At 40.2% G+C, this 23,294-nt stretch overlaps 1 protein-coding gene across 4 annotated transcripts in view; it reads right to left on the bottom strand.

Annotated features, from left to right (window-relative positions):
• Positions 1-18,233: 18,233 nt before the first annotated feature.
• fam131ab (family with sequence similarity 131 member Ab) overlaps positions 18,234-23,294 on the bottom strand; it is a 44,138-nt gene continuing 39,077 nt past the window's right edge. For all 4 annotated transcript variants that reach the window (XM_028465638.1, XM_028465639.1, XM_028465636.1 and 1 more), the window contains one exon: positions 18,234-21,269. In XM_028465638.1, the coding sequence (XP_028321439.1) occupies positions 20,638-21,269 (632 nt within the window). In that variant the 3' untranslated portion in view covers positions 18,234-20,637. The remainder of the gene's footprint in view (positions 21,270-23,294) is intronic.

The raw sequence follows: 23,294 nt of genomic DNA, 5'->3' as shown, positions 1-23,294 counted from the left end.
TTAGAAAAGATTATATACAGTATATGTGTGTGTGTGTGTGTTTTCAACAGCTATTTTTGAAAAACTAAATTTGGTTGGTTGAATTCTAAAAAAAAAAGTAGGTCGTGATTTAATAACCGTGGCAAAATGTAGATCCCAGTGTGAGACCAGCTGAGAACCCCTGATCTAGGTTTTGTGATGTAGGTTGATGTGAAAAAAAGTGTCTGCTGATTCCTTTTTCAGTTCAATATTTATTAGTCATTAAGAAAACTGACTTATAACCAGAAATATATCTATTCCTAAATGTAGATGATCCTATATTTATATAATCCTAATCAGAAATTATTTGCTTTTATTATTTTTTTATTCAAAAGACACTTCAAAATGGCTGTATTTATTAATCCACAGGTACATGCCCGATTAACTTTGCCATTTGATAACTAAAAGTACTTCAACCTTGCATGTGAGAGCCTGTATTTGTCATTTTTTTACATATGAACTGTGACAAATATGGCGTGACTACATGGTAAATATAATCTGTGATAAAATAATTTGAAAGCCTTTTTATCAATGTATTGTTCCAGCCCAGGCCTCCTGTGGAGCTGCAGCAGGGTTTCTGTGTTCCTGATTACAGGAGGAGATCCAGCAGCAGCTGTAGAGTCTAATCAGACTGACTTACTGCAGCTAAAGAGGAGGTGAAACACTCTCCAACATGTGCCCTTGATTAAATCCATGTAGGTCTTTCTTATACATTATGTGCATTATAACAAGTATACTCAGAGGTGAATGTAATGGATTGCAAATATGAACGTTACTGTAATTGAGTTGCTTTTATGGGTAGGTGTATATTATAAAAGAAGTAAAGTAATTAATTACATTTCTACTCACAACTGTTACTGAGTAAATTGTAATTTTGTGTGATTATTTTTTTTATTTTCGTTTCATCGTCTCTTCATAAAGTTTCCGGTCAGCAGTTTATGAAGGTACATTGAACATAATCCATATGTTCTTAGTCGTGCCATTACTGATCAACGCCCTGGGTTAAGGTTGGGGTTTCTAAATTTTGAATTAAATTAATTGGTTTTATTTTAATTAAAAAGATTTGTACATTTTGACAAACCTTTTTATTTTATACAGATGCCTTTGTGTAAAATAAATTAAAGCTGCAGTATGTAAGGTTTTTTTCCAATCCATAATCACATTTGAACATATTGTAATCCAAAGTATTCAAAAAGGACAGTGCATTTTTACATCTTCTCTTGACTTTATATAAGGAGGTTTAGAAATTCAGGAGCGTGACAAACTTTCAGCCAATCAGAGATCTTTTTACAGAGTGCTCCATGACTGCTTTGGGTACGATTGGCTGCCCGACTAAAGTTGTACAATGGTGGACATTCCAGCAGAAATAGTCTGAATTGCGGTGTTAGGGTGCTTTCACACATACCTCTTTTCTCCGCACCAAGCAAACAAACAAACTCTGGTCCACTGAAAAATGTAGGTCTCGGTCCGACTCAAGCGAAGCATGGTGCGGTCTTCAACCATGTGAGAAAGCAACCAGGAGCAAACATATTACTTTACATTGAAGCACATTTGTAACGGAGCAACTCCAACAGTGCCTCCCGTCACGAGTACACATTCACTACCCAGTGCTCCAGCAGCAGCACACTCATCCATCCATTCATCCGTCCGTCCATCCATCCATTTTTAGAGTCGCCTTTGTCAGCACACACACAAAAAAAACACGTCACATTTCCTCACTCCCATCCATATTTTTCCCACATACTTCATTTGTCACTCATCTCTGTTTCCTCAAACACATGATCAGCTGCACATTTGACTGCTCTGTTTTATCTGCGTATATATTCTCATATTAAACATATTAAACATCCTTACTGGTAAGTTACCGGTGTCATGACAGCTCTGAGCGCTGACAGGTGGAGGCGGAGCGGACTCATCTCTGTGTTATGTAGAGCAGGGTTTCCCAACCACGGGTACGCGTACCCCTAGGGGTACGTAAGCACATTGCAGGGGGTACGTGGAAAAATTAAGAATTTATTTCCAAGATATTAAAAAATATTCCGTCAATAAAATGTTGCGCGTGCGCAATGACTTGTTTTTAAAGTTTAAATGCCTGGGGACATATTCAAAGAAGCTCCTTTTGTGGTAAAAGTCATAAAACTTATATATAACACAGGCAGATTAATTATTTGTTTAGTATTTATTACTTATTATTTTTATTTATTCTTGTTTTTTCTTCTAATTTCAACTGTATTATTTTTCTTTAATAACAATATAATCATAATATATTAGCATTAATAATACAAATGTTTACTATAATATCATTTCTTATATTTATCATTTTATTGCCTTGAATGCAACATAATTTTATGTTTAATTTTAGTTAAATAAGAAGTTAATGCCTGGATACTAATTGTTCGATTAAAGAAGATGAAATAAAATGATTTGCGTTAAATATTCAGTTGAGTTATGTTCTACTTTTGGAGAATCATGAACACGTATGAGTGAGGGGGTACTCATGGTATGACAAAAAGGCTCAAGGGGTACACAAGACAAGAAATGTTGGGAACCACTGATGTAGAGCATTAGCGCAGGTTGTGGCATCGTGTGATTATGGATTATTTTGAATTAAATGACCCCATGTTGATGTTCTACTTGGTCACTTTCTCTGGTCACATATATTATAGAGCAGGGGTCACCAACCTTTTTGAAACCAAGAGCTACTTCTTGGGTACTGATTAATGCGAAGGGCTACCAGTTTGATACACACTTAAATAATCATTAGGGAGATTTTCAAAAGAGCGGGGGGGGGGGGGGGGTTTGCTTTTTAAAGAGAAAATGAAATAATTCAATTTCACAGTGTTCTTTTATTTGAAAAACACATAAAGTAAAGAACAAATTCCACAGTACCCGTGCAAATGGTAAATGGTGGTAGTAGTAGAATAAATAAAATAAATAACATAAAATTAAACAAAAAAGGCATACATTGCATAAATTATCCATCAATCTATGCAATGTATGCTTGAAATAAAAATAATCAACAAAAGGAAAATTAAACATAGCCTATACAACAACGGCTACAACCATAACAGAAACACTTCCCTACACATGGTTGGATTTGATTTTCTCCCTTTTTCCTCACTGACATTGTCCGGGCGGACCATCCTTCACTGAGCGTCGTTTCCGGCCGGACAATAATAACGATTACACCTCCTCTTATGCTGTGTAATCGTTATTATTATTACAACAATATTATTATTACAATAATATAATTACACCGCATAAGAAGAGGAAGAAGAGTCTTCTTCCTCTTCTTATGAGGTGTAATCGTTATTATTGTCCGGCTGGAAACGACGCTCAGTGAAGGATGGTCCGCCCGGACAATGTCGGGCAGAAATCAGGAGAAAATCGGGAGGGTTGGCAAGTATGTATTAAACACAAAAAACACTTTACATTTTAAGTGTTTATATATATGTATTGTCATTTCTAAGTTACATGTAAGTGTGATTTAAACAAGAATAGCTAAATAAATAAATCTATATATATAAAAGCTCACTGGTAAGTGCTGCTATTTGAGCTATTTTTTGAACAGGCCAGCGGGCGACTCATCTGGTCCTTAGGGGCGACCTGGTGCCCGCGGGCACCGCGTTGGTGACCCCTGTTATAGAGAATAACTACAAAAAATTTAACACAAAAAACACAAGAAACAAGCAATTACAAATATTCAGCACCTAAAAGATGAAAATGGTTACATGAAAAGGCTCATAGTCCTATCAGTACTAACTAAAGTTTTTTCTTTAAGTCTTTTTTGAAACTGTACACAGTGCTTTGTTGTTTAACCTGACTTGGGATGCAGTTCCATTCCAGCATTGCTCTGTATGGTACTGAACGTTGAGATGCTGATGCTCTTGACTAAGGAAGAATAAAACCTCCCACAGCATGCCTTGTTGGATAATGGTGTGTGTTGGTGCTGAAGGATAATCTTCTATATACTGTAAGTTAAAAGGAGTTTTTGTTGTTATTGCGTTCCGTAAGAAAACCATCAGTGAATACATTATTCTATTTTAAACTCAAACCAACCGAGGACGAGGACATGCATTTTAATGACATTTAATTTTAACCCACAATTGTGCGTTCATGCAGCTTTACTCTGGAGCAGTGGCAATTTTTTTTACATTACTTATTGAAATACTTGACCAGACCGCAGAGTAGTAATCCAGGTGAGAAAAAACTAATGCTTGAATGACGTGTTTAATTGTTGTGTCAAGTTTTTTGCACACCTTTGATAACAGAGTATTTCCCATTTTGTTACAACTTTCTCGACATGCTTGTCCCGTGAAAGTCTTTTGTCAGTGATAACTCCCAACAGTTTGATTTATTCTACGTGTTTTATTACTGTCTGAGTTATACTAAGATCCAACTTTGGTTCAGAACATAAAAAATTGTTATTTCCAATCACTAAACTGTTTGTTTTAGATACATTTAAAATGAGTTAAATGTATGGCGGCAACCAGTGTACCGAGTTCCAGAGCAGCGGTTGCCAGTCCTGAAGAAGGAACTGGACATGATGATGGAGTTAGGAGTGATTGAACCTTCAAACAGTGAGTGGAGCAGTCCCATAATCCTTGTTCCAAAGAAAAATTGGACTTTGAGATTCTGCCTGGACTTCAGAAAAATCACTGGCGTGAGTAAATTTGACTTGTGCCTCATGCCTAGAGATGATGATTTGGTAGAAAGTTTAGGCAGTGCAAGCTTCATCACTACATTGGACTTGTGTAAAGGATATTGGCAAATCCCACTCACAGATGAGAGCAATGAAGTGAGCTTTTTTAACCCCTTTTGGGCACTTCCAATTCACAGTGATCCCTTTTTGCCCTCCGTGGAGCCACATTTCAGAAGATGATGGACCGGCTGTTAAGGGGCACAGAATCCTATGCTGGTCCATATTTAGACAATGTGATCATCTACAGTTCCAGCTGGGAGGAACATCTGTCCCATCTGCAATATGTGCTCTAAGTATCTGGGGTATGTACTGGGCAGGTGAGTTTTTCATACCCACGTTGGCAAATTGGATGACATTATGTGACATTATGAAAGGCCAAGGACTAAAAAACAGGTAAAGTCATTTTTAGACCTGGTGGGTTGGTACAGACAATTTATGCCTGACTTCTCAACTCATTCAACTCCCCTTACCCACCTTACCAGGAAAGACAAACCCAATACGGTAAAGTGGACAAGGGAGTGTGAAGAGTCCTTACAGGACCTGATGCGTATGCTGTGCAGAGAACCAGTACTGAAAAGCCCAAACTTTCAACAACAGTTCACTCTGCAGACGGATGCTTCCGAGGTGGGTGTTGGAGCAGCCCTGCTACAGGGAGAACTAGGTCTCCAGCCTGTGTTGTATATCAGCAGAAAGCTCAACAAACATGAAGTAAGGTATTCAGTTGTGGAAAAAAAATGCCTTGCTATCAAGTGGGCTTTGGACTCTCTTTGCTACTACCTGCTGGGAAGGAAGTTAATCTTGGAAAAAGACCATCGGGCGTTGTCGTGGCTACAGAAGATGAGTGATACCAACTCCAAAATACCAAGGTGGTTCCTAGCCATGCAGCCTTTTGACTTTGATATTTTGTACAGGAAAGGAAAGGACAATTGCACGGTCGACTTCCTCTCCAGGACGCCACAAGTGTCGTCTCCCGAGGGAGGGGGAAATGTCATGGGGCTAACCCAAGACTAGGGTGATGTATGCTGCACCCAGCTTCTTCTCACAACTAAAGACATTATTTCTATTATTTTTAACATCATGCCGGCAGATAGAATGGTGTTCTTTTTAATGAGTTGGGTCTGTGTTGCCATACTTGCTTTTTGAACTGTTTCTTACCTGTCAATGAGTGTAAAGTGGCACTTAGCATCAGCAACATAGCTGCTAACAAGCTAAACTAGCAGGTGTTTTAATTACAGTACATGGGTGAAAAGAGCTCATGTGATAAACTCTACTACACTTAGAAACAACAGACATTGTGTAGTTTACAGAGTTTTATTGGGATCGTGACAATTTGTTAACTATGCACTTAACCTCTGTGTGCGTTACCTGTTGTGTGTCGCTGCTGCTGCTGCTGACCAAACCTGAGGTTGGAGGGTTTCATTACTCACGTAGAGATGGGTAAATAGGATCGTACCATTGGTAAACTGGAACCAGGGGTATTTTGGGTTAAATGTTTATGCTTACTGTAAGCCTTAAAATAAATTAATAGTTTTAATCCATAAATGCCTGCAGGGGTTATATGTGTACATATTGTTGATATTAGCATCATTTCAAAATAAGATAATTATTAAAAGTGTTAGTTATTTAGGTTACTGACTAACATTTGGTTTGTCTTGTGGGAGGAGCTTCCAATATAGTTGGGCCAGGAGTGAGCATCTTAGCAGAGGCCTGTTAAATGCCTCATTTTTGCTATACAAGTTTACCTAAGTTTGGGTTACTTTTTGACAGTTTTGTCCAATTCTACATTAGTTTTGTATATCTCTGATTTTTTTTCTGCATCTACTACTATTGTACCAGCACCTTGTGGTCCATGGAAAATAAAAGGGTTAAAAGAGAAGAATGTCTCTGCCTCCTGCCTTCACCACAAGCCTCCAAATCTTACAATTACTACTGATCCAGTCTACCACTGACTTTAACTCTCTCTCTAAATTATTATTCAAGTCATTACCATTTCCATCTGCTAAATATATAGTGGAGTCATCAGCATACATTGAGATACTTGCTTTTTTTAATACAAAGGGAAGATCATTCGTGAAGATTGTGTACAGAAGACAACTTCCTTGAGGAACTCCATGTTTCACAAGTTTCACATCTGAAAAACTTCCATTAAAATATACTGACTGCTTTCTATCAGTCAAATAACTTTTCATCCACAGTAATGCAGTTTGAGAAAAAACATAGCGTTTCAATTTTTTGAGCATTAAATTATGATCAATAATATCAAAAGCTGCATAGAAATCAAGCATTATAACACCAATAATTTTCCTTGACTCAATTGCCTGACCCGGGGTTTCCACTGGATACGTGTCCGCTGCGCCACGGCACCGATCCGGTTATTCACCGCTGTACGCCGTCCTGTAATTCACACCGGTTGCGTTTTTAGTGCGCCGCGGTGCTCTCTGTTTGAACGACTGTGACGTCACGAGACAGATCAGTTCTCACGATATTTATATAATCGCGCGAGAACGCAATTAAATATGTGTTATAAATGCAACAATAAACAGATAAACAGGTCAGTGTTCCTAACGAAGAACTAGAAGGTTGGACTCTGGATTTGTCATAGACACATTTTTTATCAACAGCCAACAGAGAAGAGATAAAACTGCACCATTCAAACATGAACTAAATCAAAGTTACTGCATTTTACAGTGTAGTTACAGTATGAGAGGAATCAATATAATGGATGTGAATTTGTTTTTACACATTATGACATTTTGGTGATGTTTTTAATTGAAATATAAGCTGAAGTGTTTTATTTTGAAAAGTAACCCGATATTTTATTGCGGAGTACGTGCTTAATTTCCTGTTTAGCTTCATTTGCTCTGTGCTCGTTGTGCTCCGGTGTCCGCCAGAAATAGAAGCCCTACATATATCTGGCGGAGGGCACCGGACTACCGCATCTGGGAAGGAGCAGACACGCACTGCAGCGGACCCGGTGGAAATGATCACACACCTGATTCAAATGATTAACTCATCATCAAGCTCTGCAGAAGCCTGATAACAATCCTGGTCATTTCAATCAGGTGTGTTGGAAGAGGGAAACATCTAAAACATGCTGGATAGGACCAGGATTGGCCACCCCTGATTTAGATGGTCTTTTGGTTTAGTTAAAAATGCACCTTTTTTCTGTTTTTTTTTCCTCTTTCCTCTTTCATTATTATTATTATTATTATTATTATTATTATTATTATTGTAAATGTTGTTCTCTGGATAAATGCTGTCGGGTTATCACATTGTTGTTTGTTCCTGTCTTTGGTTTTTTATCGATAAAATCCAGGACAATTTTTTGACACTTTTCAGTTGAGTTTCTGCAAGCATCACTCTACGGAAACCACCCTGCTCAAAGAATCTAGAGATATTATGATGTCTGCGGACTCTTACTGTCCTAGTCTTTTTAGATCTTTTGTCAGCATTTGACACTGTCACTCATTAAATCTTGTTGACAAGACCACTTGACCTGGTCAGAATGTCAGGATCAGTCTATGCAGGGTTCCCCAGGGCTCTGTTTTGGGCCAAATTTTGTTTTTACTCTATAGGTCCTGGGACAGGGCAAAATCCTCACAGAGTTTGGCCTGATAGGCAGTGAGGAGAGAGTGGACATTCAGCGCCCTGACTGAGAAAGCAGCGATGTGTCCTACCGGACAGATCTGACTGTAGATGGTCTGCTCTGGATGGCAACACGGGCCTCCGAGGGGACACAGCGGTTTGTCGAGGGAGCAGGTGAGTCGCAACAAGGGGCTCCACCGGCAGCATGCAAAGTAGTCCAAGGCTCTCCATCACCTCACAGTCAAGGGATGAGGCACCTGACAAAAGGGTTTTTTCCGGTGAATGGACGGTCCTTCAAGGGACGCGCCACCTCAACGAGCAGCTCAGGAAAGATAGGAAGGACCTGTCTCGGAGTGCTGTACGAAAATGGAAGCTTCATCCCTTCGTAGCGGGACATGGTAGTTTCAGTCACTACGGTGGGCCAAGGAACGCGGCACAGTGCTGGCACGAGCCCAGAGACTTGACCGCCATACGGGCATGTTCCAGACCCAGGCAGAGGGGGCAGACTTTGTGCTTGTCTTTGGTGGAGATTTTACCCCCACATGGACAGAGGCAAGCCCCAGAGCATCCCGCTCCCTTGGTGAGAGGAACTTTAGACTCCATTACCGCATGACGCAGTCAGGAGAGCAGGTGGCTTAGCTGGGGCTACCACAAGGTAGCTAGCACAGGTGCTAGCAGAGATGCAGGCCAATGTGTCCTGGACCGTCTGAGACGTTGAGGACAGTGTTGGTTTGTTTCGAGACAGCAGCTTTTGCTTTAGTCCAAAGATCAGGTACCGTAGCATCAGGAGCTAGACGTAGGCTACACACTTTTGGGAGAGCCCAGGGGGAGGACCGACGTACGCAACAGCCCGTAGACGCCGAGGGCAGTGGGACCAAAACGACAGCAAAGTGAGCTAAGATCAGTGCACCGGCGGGGCTAACACCGGAGTGAAAGAGCCGCTGGTGACCAACGTGTGCCAGAGCAACATGATGCAAGGAGCCGTCAGCCGTTCCACAGCGAAGGACAGCACCTACCAAGCAAAGCAAGGTAAGAGCTGTGTATCACCCACCTCTCGACCTGTTGTGGTCCAGAACAGGTGCTATTCCTGCCAGCGTCCGGTGACTAGAATAAAGAAAATCTGCCTGTGCACAGTTAAGCAGGCAAAAGAAAACTTGAGATAGCTGAGAGGAGAAGAGGTGTTTGAATGGGGCGCGTCTGTCCACGTCCTCCTTTTATAAGAGGTGGGTCACCACCTAGCGGATGGACGTGCTTTACCAACCAATCAGGATTGGCAGATTGAAATAAATGCTTCTGAGGAATGCAGACAGAGGTTGCATCCCATAGTGAGACATCTCACGAAATATTATTAAATAGAACAGCTGTTGCTTTGGCTTGATCCCTTAAGGCAGGCATACACTATGCAATTTTTGGCCCATTTTGAGCCGACATTTGACTCGTGCGACTATTTTGTGGGATCGTGTGCGTCTCTGCTAGATTGTGTGTTGTGCATCGTGTAGTATACATGGGGTCACGAGAAGCGATTAACACATCACGACCAGCTCCCGATCAGCAATCGTAAGTCGTAAGGATTAAAAACATGTTTGAAATCCAGTCGCTCCTCGTGAGCTCCTCGTGAGGGTATCGCACAGTTGAAGCAGTGCCATGGACCGGCTTACTGTAAACGCTCACACTGAGCATGCGCGAACACCGTAGGACCTCTGTAAAATTGACGGACTGTCGTGCCCACGTCTGTCCAGCCAGCTCCTGGTCCATCACGTCGCCGTCTTTTCTTTTTAAAGCTCTTTTTGCTGAGATTTGTGAGCGTCACTCCACTTCAGGGTTTTTTTTTCTTTGTCTGTTTTAATGGCGACACTTCAGTGTTCTTCTTCTTCTTCGAATTTGTATGTTACATTTCCGGAAACAAGACCCCGACGTGTCGTGTATGAACGTACAGTGTAAGCAGTGAGATCGTGTCAGAGTGTTGGACCGTACAGTGTGAGAACATGTATCGTGAGCTGCGCACATTCGAGCTCTGCGTCTGAGTCGCACAGTTTGAGCTGGAGCTGAGTGCAACGACTGAAAAAGTCGCACAGTGTATCCCAGCCTTTAGCTTCATCAGATCTTTTAAATCTTCATCTAACCACGGGGCACTAACGTTTCAAACTGTAAACTTTTTTATTGGTGCATGATAATCAACATTTGTCATCAATGTTTGATCAAAAGCCTGGAATGCTTTCCCTGGATCTTCTTGTAAGAATACTTTTGACCCGTTAGCCTTCTTTACATCCGCTACATAACAGGGCTGAGAAAAACTCCTGAAGGATCTTTGTAATATTATTTTTTAACCGGTTTTAGGAACTTTATTTTTCTCACAATAACCATGAGATTATGGTCACTACAGCCAATCAAAACACATGGAGTTTGAACAGAATTTTGGTCTATAAACAAAGATGTGATCGATAGAGGATGCTGATTGAGTGCCATCCTTTTTTATACATATTTTTGTTGGTTTATTAATTACTTGTGATAATCCACAGGCTCCAGATGCACTCATTAGTTTCATTTTCATCGCACAGTTAGGACGAGTTCCAATCTATATTTAAATCACTCATGAAATACATTTCATGATTTATATTATATTTATATTAGCAGATAATACTACATATCGCAGATCTGATTTAAATACTCAATATAAGCACTAGGAGGTTTTTAACAACATCCAATCAGAATAGGCCTCAAATGTTTCAAAGCAACTTGTAGCCATGACTTCAATACTAGAAAACGGGTAGAAAATGAAAATGTTTTGGGAGTCAGCTGTAAGTCATCACCTAAAGGTACAACTGCAGGAATTCAGATCTTAGCTTGATTGGCAGCTACTCGTCTTGGGTCTGATGATCAGATTTTTGTGTTTCAATTAAACATCTGATCCTTTCAAAGCTGCATAATTAAGATGATCCACGATAGTGCCACACTTTCATTTGATTGATAAAATGAGATCTGCACCGTGAAGAAGTCCTTTTCATATTCTTTGAAGGACGTGAGGCCAAGGCATGACACAATAACGAAGGATAAACCATACATCAATGTTTATCAGATTGATTGAGAATGACATGGTTTTGAGTGACATATGCTATCTACAAGTTTAAGAGATATTTATGCCATGTGTTCACATTAAAGAGAAGACTGACGTACGTGGTGATCTTCTATCCTCCCCAAATGCTTCCTGTGCTCAAGGTGCTGTATTAATGTACATGTTTGTTTTTTTTGCATTTCTTCTCCTGGTAATATCAGCATTTGATTTAATCACCACTGTTCTTTTGTCTCAGAGGAAACCTTGAAAAGAGTCTGTAACCAAGACAACAGGAATAGTCAATAAAAATCAAAAACCTGCAAGGCAAGAGGAGAATAAAGACAAAGTGTAAATGTAATGGAACCGACTCATAAACCTTTTCCATGAGGATGAAACATGATGTCAGGGCTGCTCTACTCTGCTGTGTAAACAAGAGTTGAGCTACAGTCATTATTCTTAATGAAACAATCCAAGACAGTTTATACATGCATTAATAAGGCCCATATAAAGACTCCATTGAACCAACACACAGGAGGAAATTGAAGGAATGGCTCACAGAGAGACGAGGAGGATTAGTGGGACAGAATTACCCACTTCAACCATCACCAAGTACGACTTTATTATGACTTACTTGTATTGAAATAATTTTATCCATAGTATTTTTTACTCTAATATTTAATTTACTGTAAACATGGTAAATTTGTATCTGTTGTCTTGAATCAATGTTTTGTTACATCTGCCACTGACCATGGAAGATCGACAGGGCAGGACACAATGAACTGTTCATATGGCTTTGCGGTTTTCTCTGTATTCACTACAACTCACTAAATCAGGTGATTACACATTAATTAGCAAGATCTGTTGAGTCTTCACCTCAACAGATACGCATCACAGCTAGAGGCATGTGAGGATTACGCAGCGGAGACGTTATGGAGTAGTTACGCATCCAGTAGAAATTTGGTGTGAGAATGGCAGAACCTTTAAAGACTAACTAAACCCCAAACCTACTTTTTTATGCTGAATACATATGTATTTGGGTTATAAGTAGTGCTGTTGATTGATCCTGGTCCAATTTTTAACATTTTAGTAAAAGTATTTTAATTTTGCGTTTTCAGTTGTAAAATGTCAGAGTTACTGGCCAGTAAGGGTTGAACGCCAGCAAGTGAATTTTGCTATTGGCTGAGACGGATTATTTGAATTATCGTGCATCATCAACTTTCACAGTTGGCCCCGCCCCTCCGATAAAAGCTAAGAGGAGGGACAATGCTCGCTGAGCAGCTCCATGTGAAGCTGTGGTGATGTTTTTGACTCTGTGCTTCTATAAAGAGCAGATTCTGCACTAATCAGAGGGTTCATCACGCTACAGTACAGTATGTGTATTTACAGTCACATCATGTGTATTCCCGTCTGTCTCTGCGTGTGTGCGAATGTGCGTGTAGTTTTTGTTGCATGTGTGCATCTCAATTGCTCTCTTATTGTTTTAAAATTCTGCAATTATCCTACAAAATTCTTTACACAATTTTGAAGTGAAGATCCTACAGGGACTGATCTCTGCACTAATACTTATAAAAAATGATTCATACAGTATGTAAAGCACCAACAATATTCAAGCAACAAATGTCAAACTAGGGCACAATAATGTTAATATTGCTCTTTTTTCCCGACCAAATCATGCAGCCTATTAGAAAATGGTCTGTATTCAGCTCCTTATAAAAAAAACATTCCCTGTTATATTGATGTCAACAAACTAGTTTGTGTTTTCTGACATCAATTACATTTTAAATCACAGTTGGCACTGACGTGTGTGTGTGTGTGTAAGGATGGTCATAAAAAAAGGTGTGGCAGGAGCTCTTCATTATACAGTATGTCACTGAGTGTGTGCTGGTTGTCCCTGATGCATGTGTGCATTATATTAGTTTATACCCTGTTGTTTATTGGCTGTATATCCTGTGTGAGAGCTGCACTCATTCTGTACTCATTCATCATCACTCAAAGTCTCACCTTCTGTGTTTGTGCTGCTCTCTAACACATCATGGTCCAGGGGAAGATAACTCATTAACTAAACACTATACTGTACAGTATATGGGTTTCTGTGGCATTGACTAAGATCTCTTTGTACAAGGGAAAATAATCACACCACATGACTTTTTGTAGAGAACAATAACACTATTTTATTACCTTCAAATCATATCAGATGCAGCAAACAGATCAAAATATTACATTCAGCAAAAAGAAGAATTAAGGTATTTAAAAGGATCAAAAGCTGGGAAAAATGGGAGCTGGGCTGAGATTTACAGGGAGCACAAGGTGTGTGTGTGTGTGTGTGTGTGTGTGTGTGTGTGTGTGTGTGTGTGTGTGTGTGTGTGTGTGTGTGTGTGTGTGTGTGTGTGTGTGTGTGTGTGTGTGTGTGTGTGTAAGTAACAGTACGTATCTTTTCTTCAGTAGTATGGCTTTGCTCTCTGCACTCACTCTAGCCCTCTGTTACTGTGTTACATGTTAATTAAGACAGACAAGGGTAACGTGGTTATGAGGTTAATTCAGGTTAAACACAGAGCCTCCCTGTGTGTGTGTGTGTGTGTGTGTGTATGATGATTATATTTTTGTATTTACTTCCTAAAGCGCCTTTTCTAGTTGTGTTTTCAGGTTCTCGTCTTATTCGTCCACTACTTTCTTGTAAAATTCAAAGAAGTTGATACAGCGCCAACGCTTTAGGCTATTTTCACACTGCAGGTCAATTTTGATTATTTTTGCCCATATCTTTTTTCACAACTATGTGAACAATACAATTAAGGCCACATTCATATGTGGATTGAAAACCGATAAGTAATCCCACTTAATGCCCAATGGGAGCTGGAGATAGGCACCAGCAAACCCCTACAACCCTGAAAAAAGGAACAAGCGGGTCAGAAAATGGGTGGATGGCTGGACGTATCTAATATTTTGCAATGCGAGTGCAGCCTGAATGGCCAGGTCGCATTCTGTACGACCTTTACGTCCTTAAAATACAATAGCGTTACAATTCTGCATCCCAGACGGAGCAGTGGGGGAGGGGGGAAATCACAGTGGAGGATGAAGTGAAAAATAGACAGTGGAAGGAGAGTGAGTTCTTAAAATTAATAAACATTTGTTATTTTGCATATATTTATACATGCGGATCACTTCAGGGTCACATTTCATTCATACTCCATACACGCATTGAGGGGCGGATTCACTACGATCTGAAATAAAGGGTAGTAAACCAGGTACGTGCCTAAATCCTTCCTGAAGCTCCTGCCATCAACATGACACGAGAGTTTGAGTCAGAACATGGAGACACAGGAGCTCATTGGAGCAGTGTGTCTGGAGCGAAATCCATGGATCTCGGCGCACAGCGACTCTCAGCACCACAGCGTCACCAGACTCCACACGCGCAGCCTCATGTTCAGCTGTTTCTCTCCCTCACACACACTTTACTCTGCATTTTCTCTCAGTGGCAATATAATATTGACTCTTGTTTTATTTAAAGGATCTGTTTCATGATTTTTTAAGACCTACCAAAGTCAACTACAGCCACACATGATTATTTATTTTTATTATTTATGGTTATATTTAACATTTGGCAAAATAAAATACGAATTTATTAAGAAATATGACTTAATTTCTTTTAACCCGGAAGTTGAGATGTACGGTTCCTCTGGAGCACCGCCTCTCCCCTTGTGAGTGCCGCCCATTTCATGAGTTAGCTGTTCTTCCGCCGCTCGCATGACTTTAGCTCCGAGAGAGAGGGCATGTGTGTTCACTGTGGAGGCACGGCATTGGTAGCAGGCACTTCCTGGAGGGGGCGGTTCAGACTTTAGTGATGTCAGTTGGGGAGACACCACTCGTTGTTCAGAAGAGGGCGGAGCAGCAACTCTGAGAGCAGGATTAGTGAGGATTGCTCAGAGAAGAAAGGCCAATCCTACTTTGGAGGTGTTTTTGATAAGGAATTAACATTCTAGCAAGGTTAAAACCTCAAAAAAGTTGATTAGCATGATATTGGACCTTTAGATCATTTTTCTATACTAGAAAGGTTAACTGGAGCATTGTTTTTCATCACCGCTGTGTTTTGTGTCAACATTCAGTGCAGCGATGATCTCTGTGTGTGTGTTTGCACCTGCCCGTGAGTCGTACTATTTTCGTTCCAGATTTGATGAATTACATTGCGCCCACTGCATTAATTTATTTGCATTTCCCACTCCTATTTTTTTGCTCCCCTTGTTAGATCCGCCTACATTACATATTCATCAAAGGGAAACACGCTCAATGGATTGTGGGCGCATTGTGACGCGCTGAACACACGCAGTCCTGAGTCCTTGGAGTTTGTACCCCTTATTAACGCGGGGAGTGACTTTTGCACGTTTTAACACCCGTAAACCTTTGGTGAATCCGCCCCTTAATGCGTAAATATAAATGAGCACACAAAAAAATCATATTTTTCAAAAAAATATCTGAATTGAGCATTAAGATCTGCAGTGTGAACGTAGCCTTAATGATGTTTCCAATCCATTGTTTCTACATAGTTCTCCCTCTTTTGCACACATTTCATTGTGACGAGTATCCAATACCAGACTGTGCTGCCCTGAGACAAAAATGTTTCACTTTAGTTTGACTCAAGGCAGCAGGATTTTCTGCTGTTGATCTACAAGAAAATGTATCAAATCCAAACAGTGTCTGGAGCTTAAGACACACAACGGAAAGAGTTTTCTGGGACAGCAAGCCTCAAGAGATGTCAGTCACAGAGTGAACAAAGGGAAGAGGAGGGAGGGGGTGCAGATGGATTCATGGGGAGGAAAGCGACAGGAGAGAGATGCATATCTTCTGATCACCAGGCGCTCTGTAATAGTGGGATAATTGCCTTTCGGCAAAGGTGGCACTCAGATGTCCTCCAGTTACATAATCACCACCACGCTGGGATAAATGTAGAGAAGAGGTTGGGGCTGGATGAAGGGAAAAGGACGAAGACAAGGAGGTGTATCAGGAAATGACAGTGATGACAGAAGAGCAAAGGGACACATTCATCAGGCTGTCTGTGTGCACGTCAGCAGGATCGCTGCTATTCCTAAACATTATGAGACCCAAAAACACTGATTGTCATGGAGACAAAAAGATGAAAAAACAGCACCAACTCAACAAAGAGGGGAAATAGATAAGAGTTACTTTAGGTAAAAGTCAAGTTCACCAAAGACGTGAAAACTTGCAATGACGTCAACATCATCCAAAAGAGTTACAAAATCACAGGAAAAAAGGAATTTTCTCATCAAAACAAAATAGATTTTGTAAAATTGGAAAATATGAACCCATTTTGGTTTAGATGTCTACATATATTATGATCTTTTTTTTTTCCTTTTTTTGCACCTGAGGAACAATAATCACATTTTGTTGATGCTTGTATCAATGACAATAAAGTCTTTCTGATTCTGATATACAGTATTTGCAACAGCTTCTTATTATTCAATACGCTTTTCTAAGTGCAAAAGTAATGTTTTATTTAGTAGTTAATGTATTTTAGATACCAATCAATGATCACTAGCATGCATTAGGGTTCATTTGCTCAAAACATTTTTTTTTTTCAATTTTAAAAGAGATTACTGTTAATAATTTCCCTTAGAAATACAATAGTTATGCAGGGAATTATTATTAATTCGTTTTTTGGTTTGATTTCTGATTGTAAATTGCTGTATGCATTTGATTGCACACACTTTCTCTTGCAGTAGCATCATGGGCTGCACAAGCTGGTTTTTTGCAAATTACACATTACAATTTCAAAAGTTTCACCTTTTTCTGAGCATGTCGCCGACAACATGACATGAGCTGCCGTTTTCCTATTTTCACATCGGTAAAGAGTTTCAATTTTCATTTATACAATAACTTAAACTCACTTGTTATGAGAAAAATTCCAAAGTGCCATTGAAGAAAACTGAGGACTCACATAGAGAGTTCTAGCAATTTCAGCTCAGTGTTATACAATCTAAATGGAAAGGGGGGAGGGACACACACAATGGCACACTTGCGTCATCGTGCACAGGACAAAAGCACAACCTTTTCTTGCCCTGTCCGCAGTTTTAATGTCAACCCCATGGACACATCGTCCCACTGCGACCTGGACACAAAACCCACAGTAGATGCACCGAACTGAAACTGAGAGAGTAGCATTTTACTCTCTGCACACTTATGTAAAAGTTTAGAAGCCTAAAAGTGGCTGTAGTGACATCACACAGGGTGAGGGTGAGGATGAGGATGAAGATGAGGATGGATGAAAGGCACAGCTTCAGTTGTTTCCCCCTGAGTTGTCTTTTTTTTTCTTTCCTTCCTGGTACTTTTTCTGTCATTATGGTTTCAGAGCTACAACGGCATATTAGGGTCCGTCAAAATAAAATAGAAAATCTGGACAATACGAAAATCGTAATATTTGTTGTAATAGTTGTAATTTTATGAGAATAAAGTTGTAGCTTAATAAAAAATGTAATTATATGAGAACAAAGTTGTAATATTTTGAGAATAAAGTCATAATATTTCAAGAATAAAGTTGTAATATTTTGTGAATAAAGTTGTAATGTTTCAAGATTAAAGTTGTAATATCTCAAGATTAAAGTCATAATGTTTTGAGAATAAAGACTTAATAAGTCATAATATTTAGAGAATAAAGTAATAATATTTTTAGATTAAAGTCATAATAATTCGAGAATAAAGTTGTAATTTTATCAGAATAAAGTTGTATCTTAATAAAATTGTAATTATATTAGAATAAAGTCATAATATTTTGAGAATAAAGACTTAATAAGTCATAATATTTTGAGAGTAAAGTCATATAATTTCAAGATTAAAATTGTTATGTTTTGTGAATAAAGTTGTAATGTTTCAAGATTAAAGTTGTGATATCTCAAGATTAAAGTCATAATATTTTGAGAATAAAGTTGTAATTTTATGAGAATAAAGTCGTATTTTAATAAAATAATAATTACATGAGATTAAAGTCATAAAACTTTACGAATAAAGTCGTAATGTTTCAAGATTAAAGTTGTTGTATTTTGAGTATAAAGTCGTAATATTTTGAGAATTGTAATAACATTGAAATACAAATAGTGTGTGTGTTGTAGTCACTCGTGCGTTATCGTGAATGTGGAACAATTAGTGAAATTATAATTGTTTTTTGTTTCACATATGTTGAAATACTGATTCTTTTGGTCCATCATCACCACACTGCCACTTCGCAGACGTTCTGACATAAGAACCAAAATGATTTGGAGCAAATAGGAAGTGGTCGACTTCCTGTCAGTTCACCAGTTGCGTTCACTTCAAAAGGGAATTATGAGCGCTGTACCATTATGAGTTTTTGAAGATATGGTTTTATTCTCATAGAATTACAACTTTATTCTTAAAATAGTACGAATGAAATCTGGTAGTGCTTTGATTTCTTTATATTTTCATGTGGCCCTAATATGCTGTTGTACAGATCTACTGATTTATCATCTTTAAACTTCCATATTTTTGTTTTGTATAAAGAATACATGCATGCATTCTTTTTTCTTTTTTAAATGACCAGCACCAGTAAAAACCTCACCTCCAACACCAGCTCACCTATACCAGACACCGTTGTATTAAAGGGAATCGCTGCGTTGGAGGAATTTTGGAATGGAAATACTGTGCAAGCTCTGAGTGCTCGCTGACATCTTTCATAAGCCACACAGCGTAAGAACTATTGAGGCTTCTTTAAAACAGTCAAACAAAATGAAATCAGGGGAGTGATTCTGTGCTTCTATTTTCTTCTAAAAAAAAAGGAACTTAGCGCGTCACACTTTCATTCATACACACAGAAAACTACAACAACTTACACACAGCAATGAGAAGAAGCATGAGTTGTTCTGCTCGTGGGCGGGATGCACTGATGCCCTGATCCAATGGGATTTTCCTGAGTTGTATGAATGACTTTCCCTCTGGGGGAACTTTCAATGCGGGGGATGGAGGCGAGGCTTGTTGCGTGTTGATTATGGAAATCGGGTAGACTCTGCACTTCATTAACATGCCCTTCCGCAAGCAACATACAAAAGACAGGAGCATACAAAATAAAAGGCAAAGCTTTTCAAGAGCTGTCGTAAGGATTCAATGAAAAGAAGAAGTGCTCCTCTCGAGGATCACGACAGATGGCATCGACAAAACCGGAATCACAGTATCCTCTTGTGAAAAATAAGAGCTTTTTTCTTCACATTTTTTTTTTTTTTTTGTTATCTCAGGAGACTATATCACATAGTGATACTGAAGAAAAGGAGAAATCTACAGCCACGTTAGCTTCGTGCAAAAAACCACATACACTGGCACGCCGCATAGGCAAAGAGATCAAAGCAAGACGACGCATACAAAAATATAGAAAAACTCTCCCAATTCAAACAATGTGTTCACAGAAAAATCACGTTTTCCTGTCTTTTCTCTTCTTCACTTCAGGAATATTCCTTTTTACATTTGGTGTTACCATGAACGTCGCTGCATGGTTTTTTGTTTCTTATCCATACAGGAGTTATCACAACATCCTCTTTTCCCCCAAAATGTCCAGTAGCTTCAGTTTGTCACAATACTGTAATAATGTGAACAACAACATGTTGGAGTGATAGAAAACTAGTACAATATAAGCATATCATTTCTGTCATTTCATTTCTTCAAATGTTACGTTAAAATACATTAAGCCCTGTCACTTTAAAACATTCCAGCATTTGCTCATAATTGGTAGTGACAGGGTTAAATAGTTTGGCATATCCAGAAAGCCATGCCCATAACGATACGTCTTAGTCTCTTGCAAAGGGAGAGGTTGGGAAAGAAGGGGTCAACCTGCTCTCACCAGGGGGCGCTAGAGAGGGTGGATCCAAGGGGAACGGGAGGTTATAGAGAATGCGCTGAGATTACAAATCGTGCTTAACACCAGGTCAGCCAATTGATTTCAGCACTTGCAACAACACATGCAAAGATATGTCAAGAGGTCGAGCTCTTGATCTGTCTGTCGCTCCCTCCGGTGACAGTGTCTGAAAACTGCAAACATCAAACATTTGAAAAGTCTTTCAGTTTTGGAGCAAGGCCAGTGCTCGCTGCTTCCACGCTGATAAAAAAGATTGTTTGGACGCCTTCAAAGTAAAATGGAGATGGAGGGGAGGGGGGAGGGGAGGGGGGTACACATGCGCTCGGGTTCAGACCTGTTGGTGCCTAAAAAGAAGGACATGAGGTGGATGTTGCAAAAGGAAAAGAAATGTTGAACACTGAGGAGGGAGTAGACGAGTCATTGGTTGGTTGGCTCTACCGCCCTCTCTTCCACCTCCTCGTCTTCCTCCTCTTCATCCAGGGACACCACGCCAGAAGAAGCCACATCAGAGACCCTCCTGTGGGGGTCGTAGTCGGGCGGGTACTCCTCCCTGTTGGCGTCGCCCTCCACCTGGCACACAGTGCCTTCGTAGTCCTTGCAGGGTGTGTCATCGTCGGGTGAGAGGTACGTCTCAGAGTAAGACATGGAGAAGCAGGGGGAGTCCTGTCCTCCACATGGCCTGATGCCCCGCCCACCTGACCCCAGGCTTTGGAAACCACAGTCACTGTGCCCCACCCGCTGGAGTCGGGCCAGCAGCTCCTCCCCCCCCTGCAGCGCAGACAGGATCTTTGCAGCCAGCTCAGCAGCACTGCTGTGGGAGTGGGTCCCACGGTGGCCCCCGAGGTCCCGCAGCAGCGGGTGGTGCTCGTCCAGGCTGCACAGACTGGAGCACAGGGTGTCTGGTGAGCCCGCCGTAGGGGAGGGCTCTCCACTGCCCCCTCCTTCACCACTTCCTCCGCCGCCCTCACCACACGGCCCCTGCAAGCCCAAGTGCTGGCAAATCTGACTGTGGATCAGGTCCTTCAAGTAGGGAGGATAGGATGGTACGTCTAGGACACAAGAGTCACACTGTGAGGAAGAAGTCCAGGAAAATGAAATACAGCATTGACATAAGGGAACCAAATACTTTCACATTGTATTCAAAAGTGTTACAGTTAGAAAAAGTGTATGAATTTGTGTATTTGTCCCAAAAAAGACAAGTACACACACTTTTTGTTCTGCTTGTATCCTCATAATAATTAATATATATATTTTTTTTTTTTACAGAAACTAATATTCATTCACAACAGTCACTCACATCAGTCAGAGCTTAATTTGGGCCAGAGGTGCCGGGGAAAAATCCGGCACATCCCAGATTTGACCGGCACTTATTTGATTGGATCCAGCACCTCATTTTTTTTATTTTATTTTTTTCCAGAATCTTATTTTCTTTTAGGTGTTTTTATTACATTTTAAAGTATTATATTTGGACAAATTTGTCTTTTATTGAGTAGAAATGACTGGAAATGCTGCGCTGACCTTGGTGCTGAAACATGGCAGATTTGACAGCTGTCACTCAGAGAGAGAGAGACGGATGCTCCGTAACTGGCTATTGTCCGTGCTTCTTTTTAACGCTGATTCATCATTCTTTTATTAAACATTAGATTAATAGGTTGTTTATGTTCACGTGATATTATTGCCCCATTTAGTTAGCAAAAGGTGCTCCAAGTTTTTCTTATTCCGTGACATTTTTGTCTTTCTCTTACTGCCAGAACAACACGGGGGTGGTGGTAAGCTACATTGTAGCCACATCTGTCCTGGGGCATACTAACAGAAGCATGGCTGCCATTTTGTACCTACGACCCCACTGAGTGGTTAGAGGCACAGGGGAAAGTGTTATAAATGCTTTTAGTAGTGCTCTTTTTTCACCACGGCAGATGTCTCTAACCATATCTGATTGTTAAAACAATGTGATGGTCTTTCCCTAACTCCTTTAGGAAGTCTCCTAACACCTTTCCTTAACCCGGTGACTTCATCCACGAGGTTAAGAAAAAGTGGATAGGAAAGGAGATAGACTGTGAGTTGAAATGCGTCGACATGACATCACTGTATTGAATAAAGGATTTTACACCTCAGGATCTTCAGTTTTGGCTGCTGCTGCTACTTAATAGTTATTTTTTTTTACATACTGGAGAGGCAGGCCACTGATTCTCTTCTTAATTTGTCAGAATCTCCTTTGACTTTGACAGTTTTTTTTATTCCTAACAATCATTGGTCGAAACTGAAGTCACATGTTCAAAACTCTTAACACAGTCTGCAAAACTCTCAGTCCATGTGGACTAAACTGTAAATGACTTTTCATTGCTTTCACACAAAATGCATTCACTGACCACAGTCATCAAAACTCCTGAACTCTTTTCTCAGTCACTAGTTCACCACCTGCAAAACACTGCATTACAGCACTTTTTCATACACTAATACCAAACAGGTTAAAACAGAATAATGGGCAAAACACATGGGGAATGTCTGCTGCAGCCACATTGAAATCTATTGAAAATTATAGCAAAAATATTGACAATAAAAATAATAAAAACAATGTTGAAATTTCAAACACAGCTGAGTGCATTTATCAACTGAAAACCGATTCAGGTGATACGTGTTCAGAGTCGGCGCCAGTTAGTATTAAATGGAGGGGCATTAAGAAAGCTGCGGGAGGCAAAAAACACTCCATTCCGAGTAGCATCAAATCCCCACCCCCACCCCACCCCCCCACTGTATACCACAATCTGGGCACTTTTGCATACCAACATTGAATATAAATAAATAAAAGAGTTTCTAAATTGCCCAAAGGAGTGAATGAGAGAGTGAGTGGTTGTCTGTCTATGTCGCCCTGCGATGGACTGGCGCCCTGGCCAGGGTGTACCCCCGCCCAGCGCCCAATGAGAGCCGGAAATTGGCACCGGCAGACCCCCGCGGCCCTGATAAATGGGAATTAGGGGGTTTGAAGATGGATGGATGTATGTTAGTTCAGTGTGCTCAGAGTGTTGTGGTTGATCGAGCTGCTTTTGAGACGTGTATGAAGTGTTTTATTGGTG

Source organism: Gouania willdenowi, chromosome 13, assembly GCF_900634775.1.
Source record: "Gouania willdenowi chromosome 13, fGouWil2.1, whole genome shotgun sequence".
Lineage (NCBI taxonomy): Eukaryota > Metazoa > Chordata > Actinopteri > Blenniiformes > Gobiesocidae > Gouania > Gouania willdenowi.
Note: the sequence above shows the minus strand (reverse complement) of the source record. Positions and strands in the feature narration are given on the sequence as shown.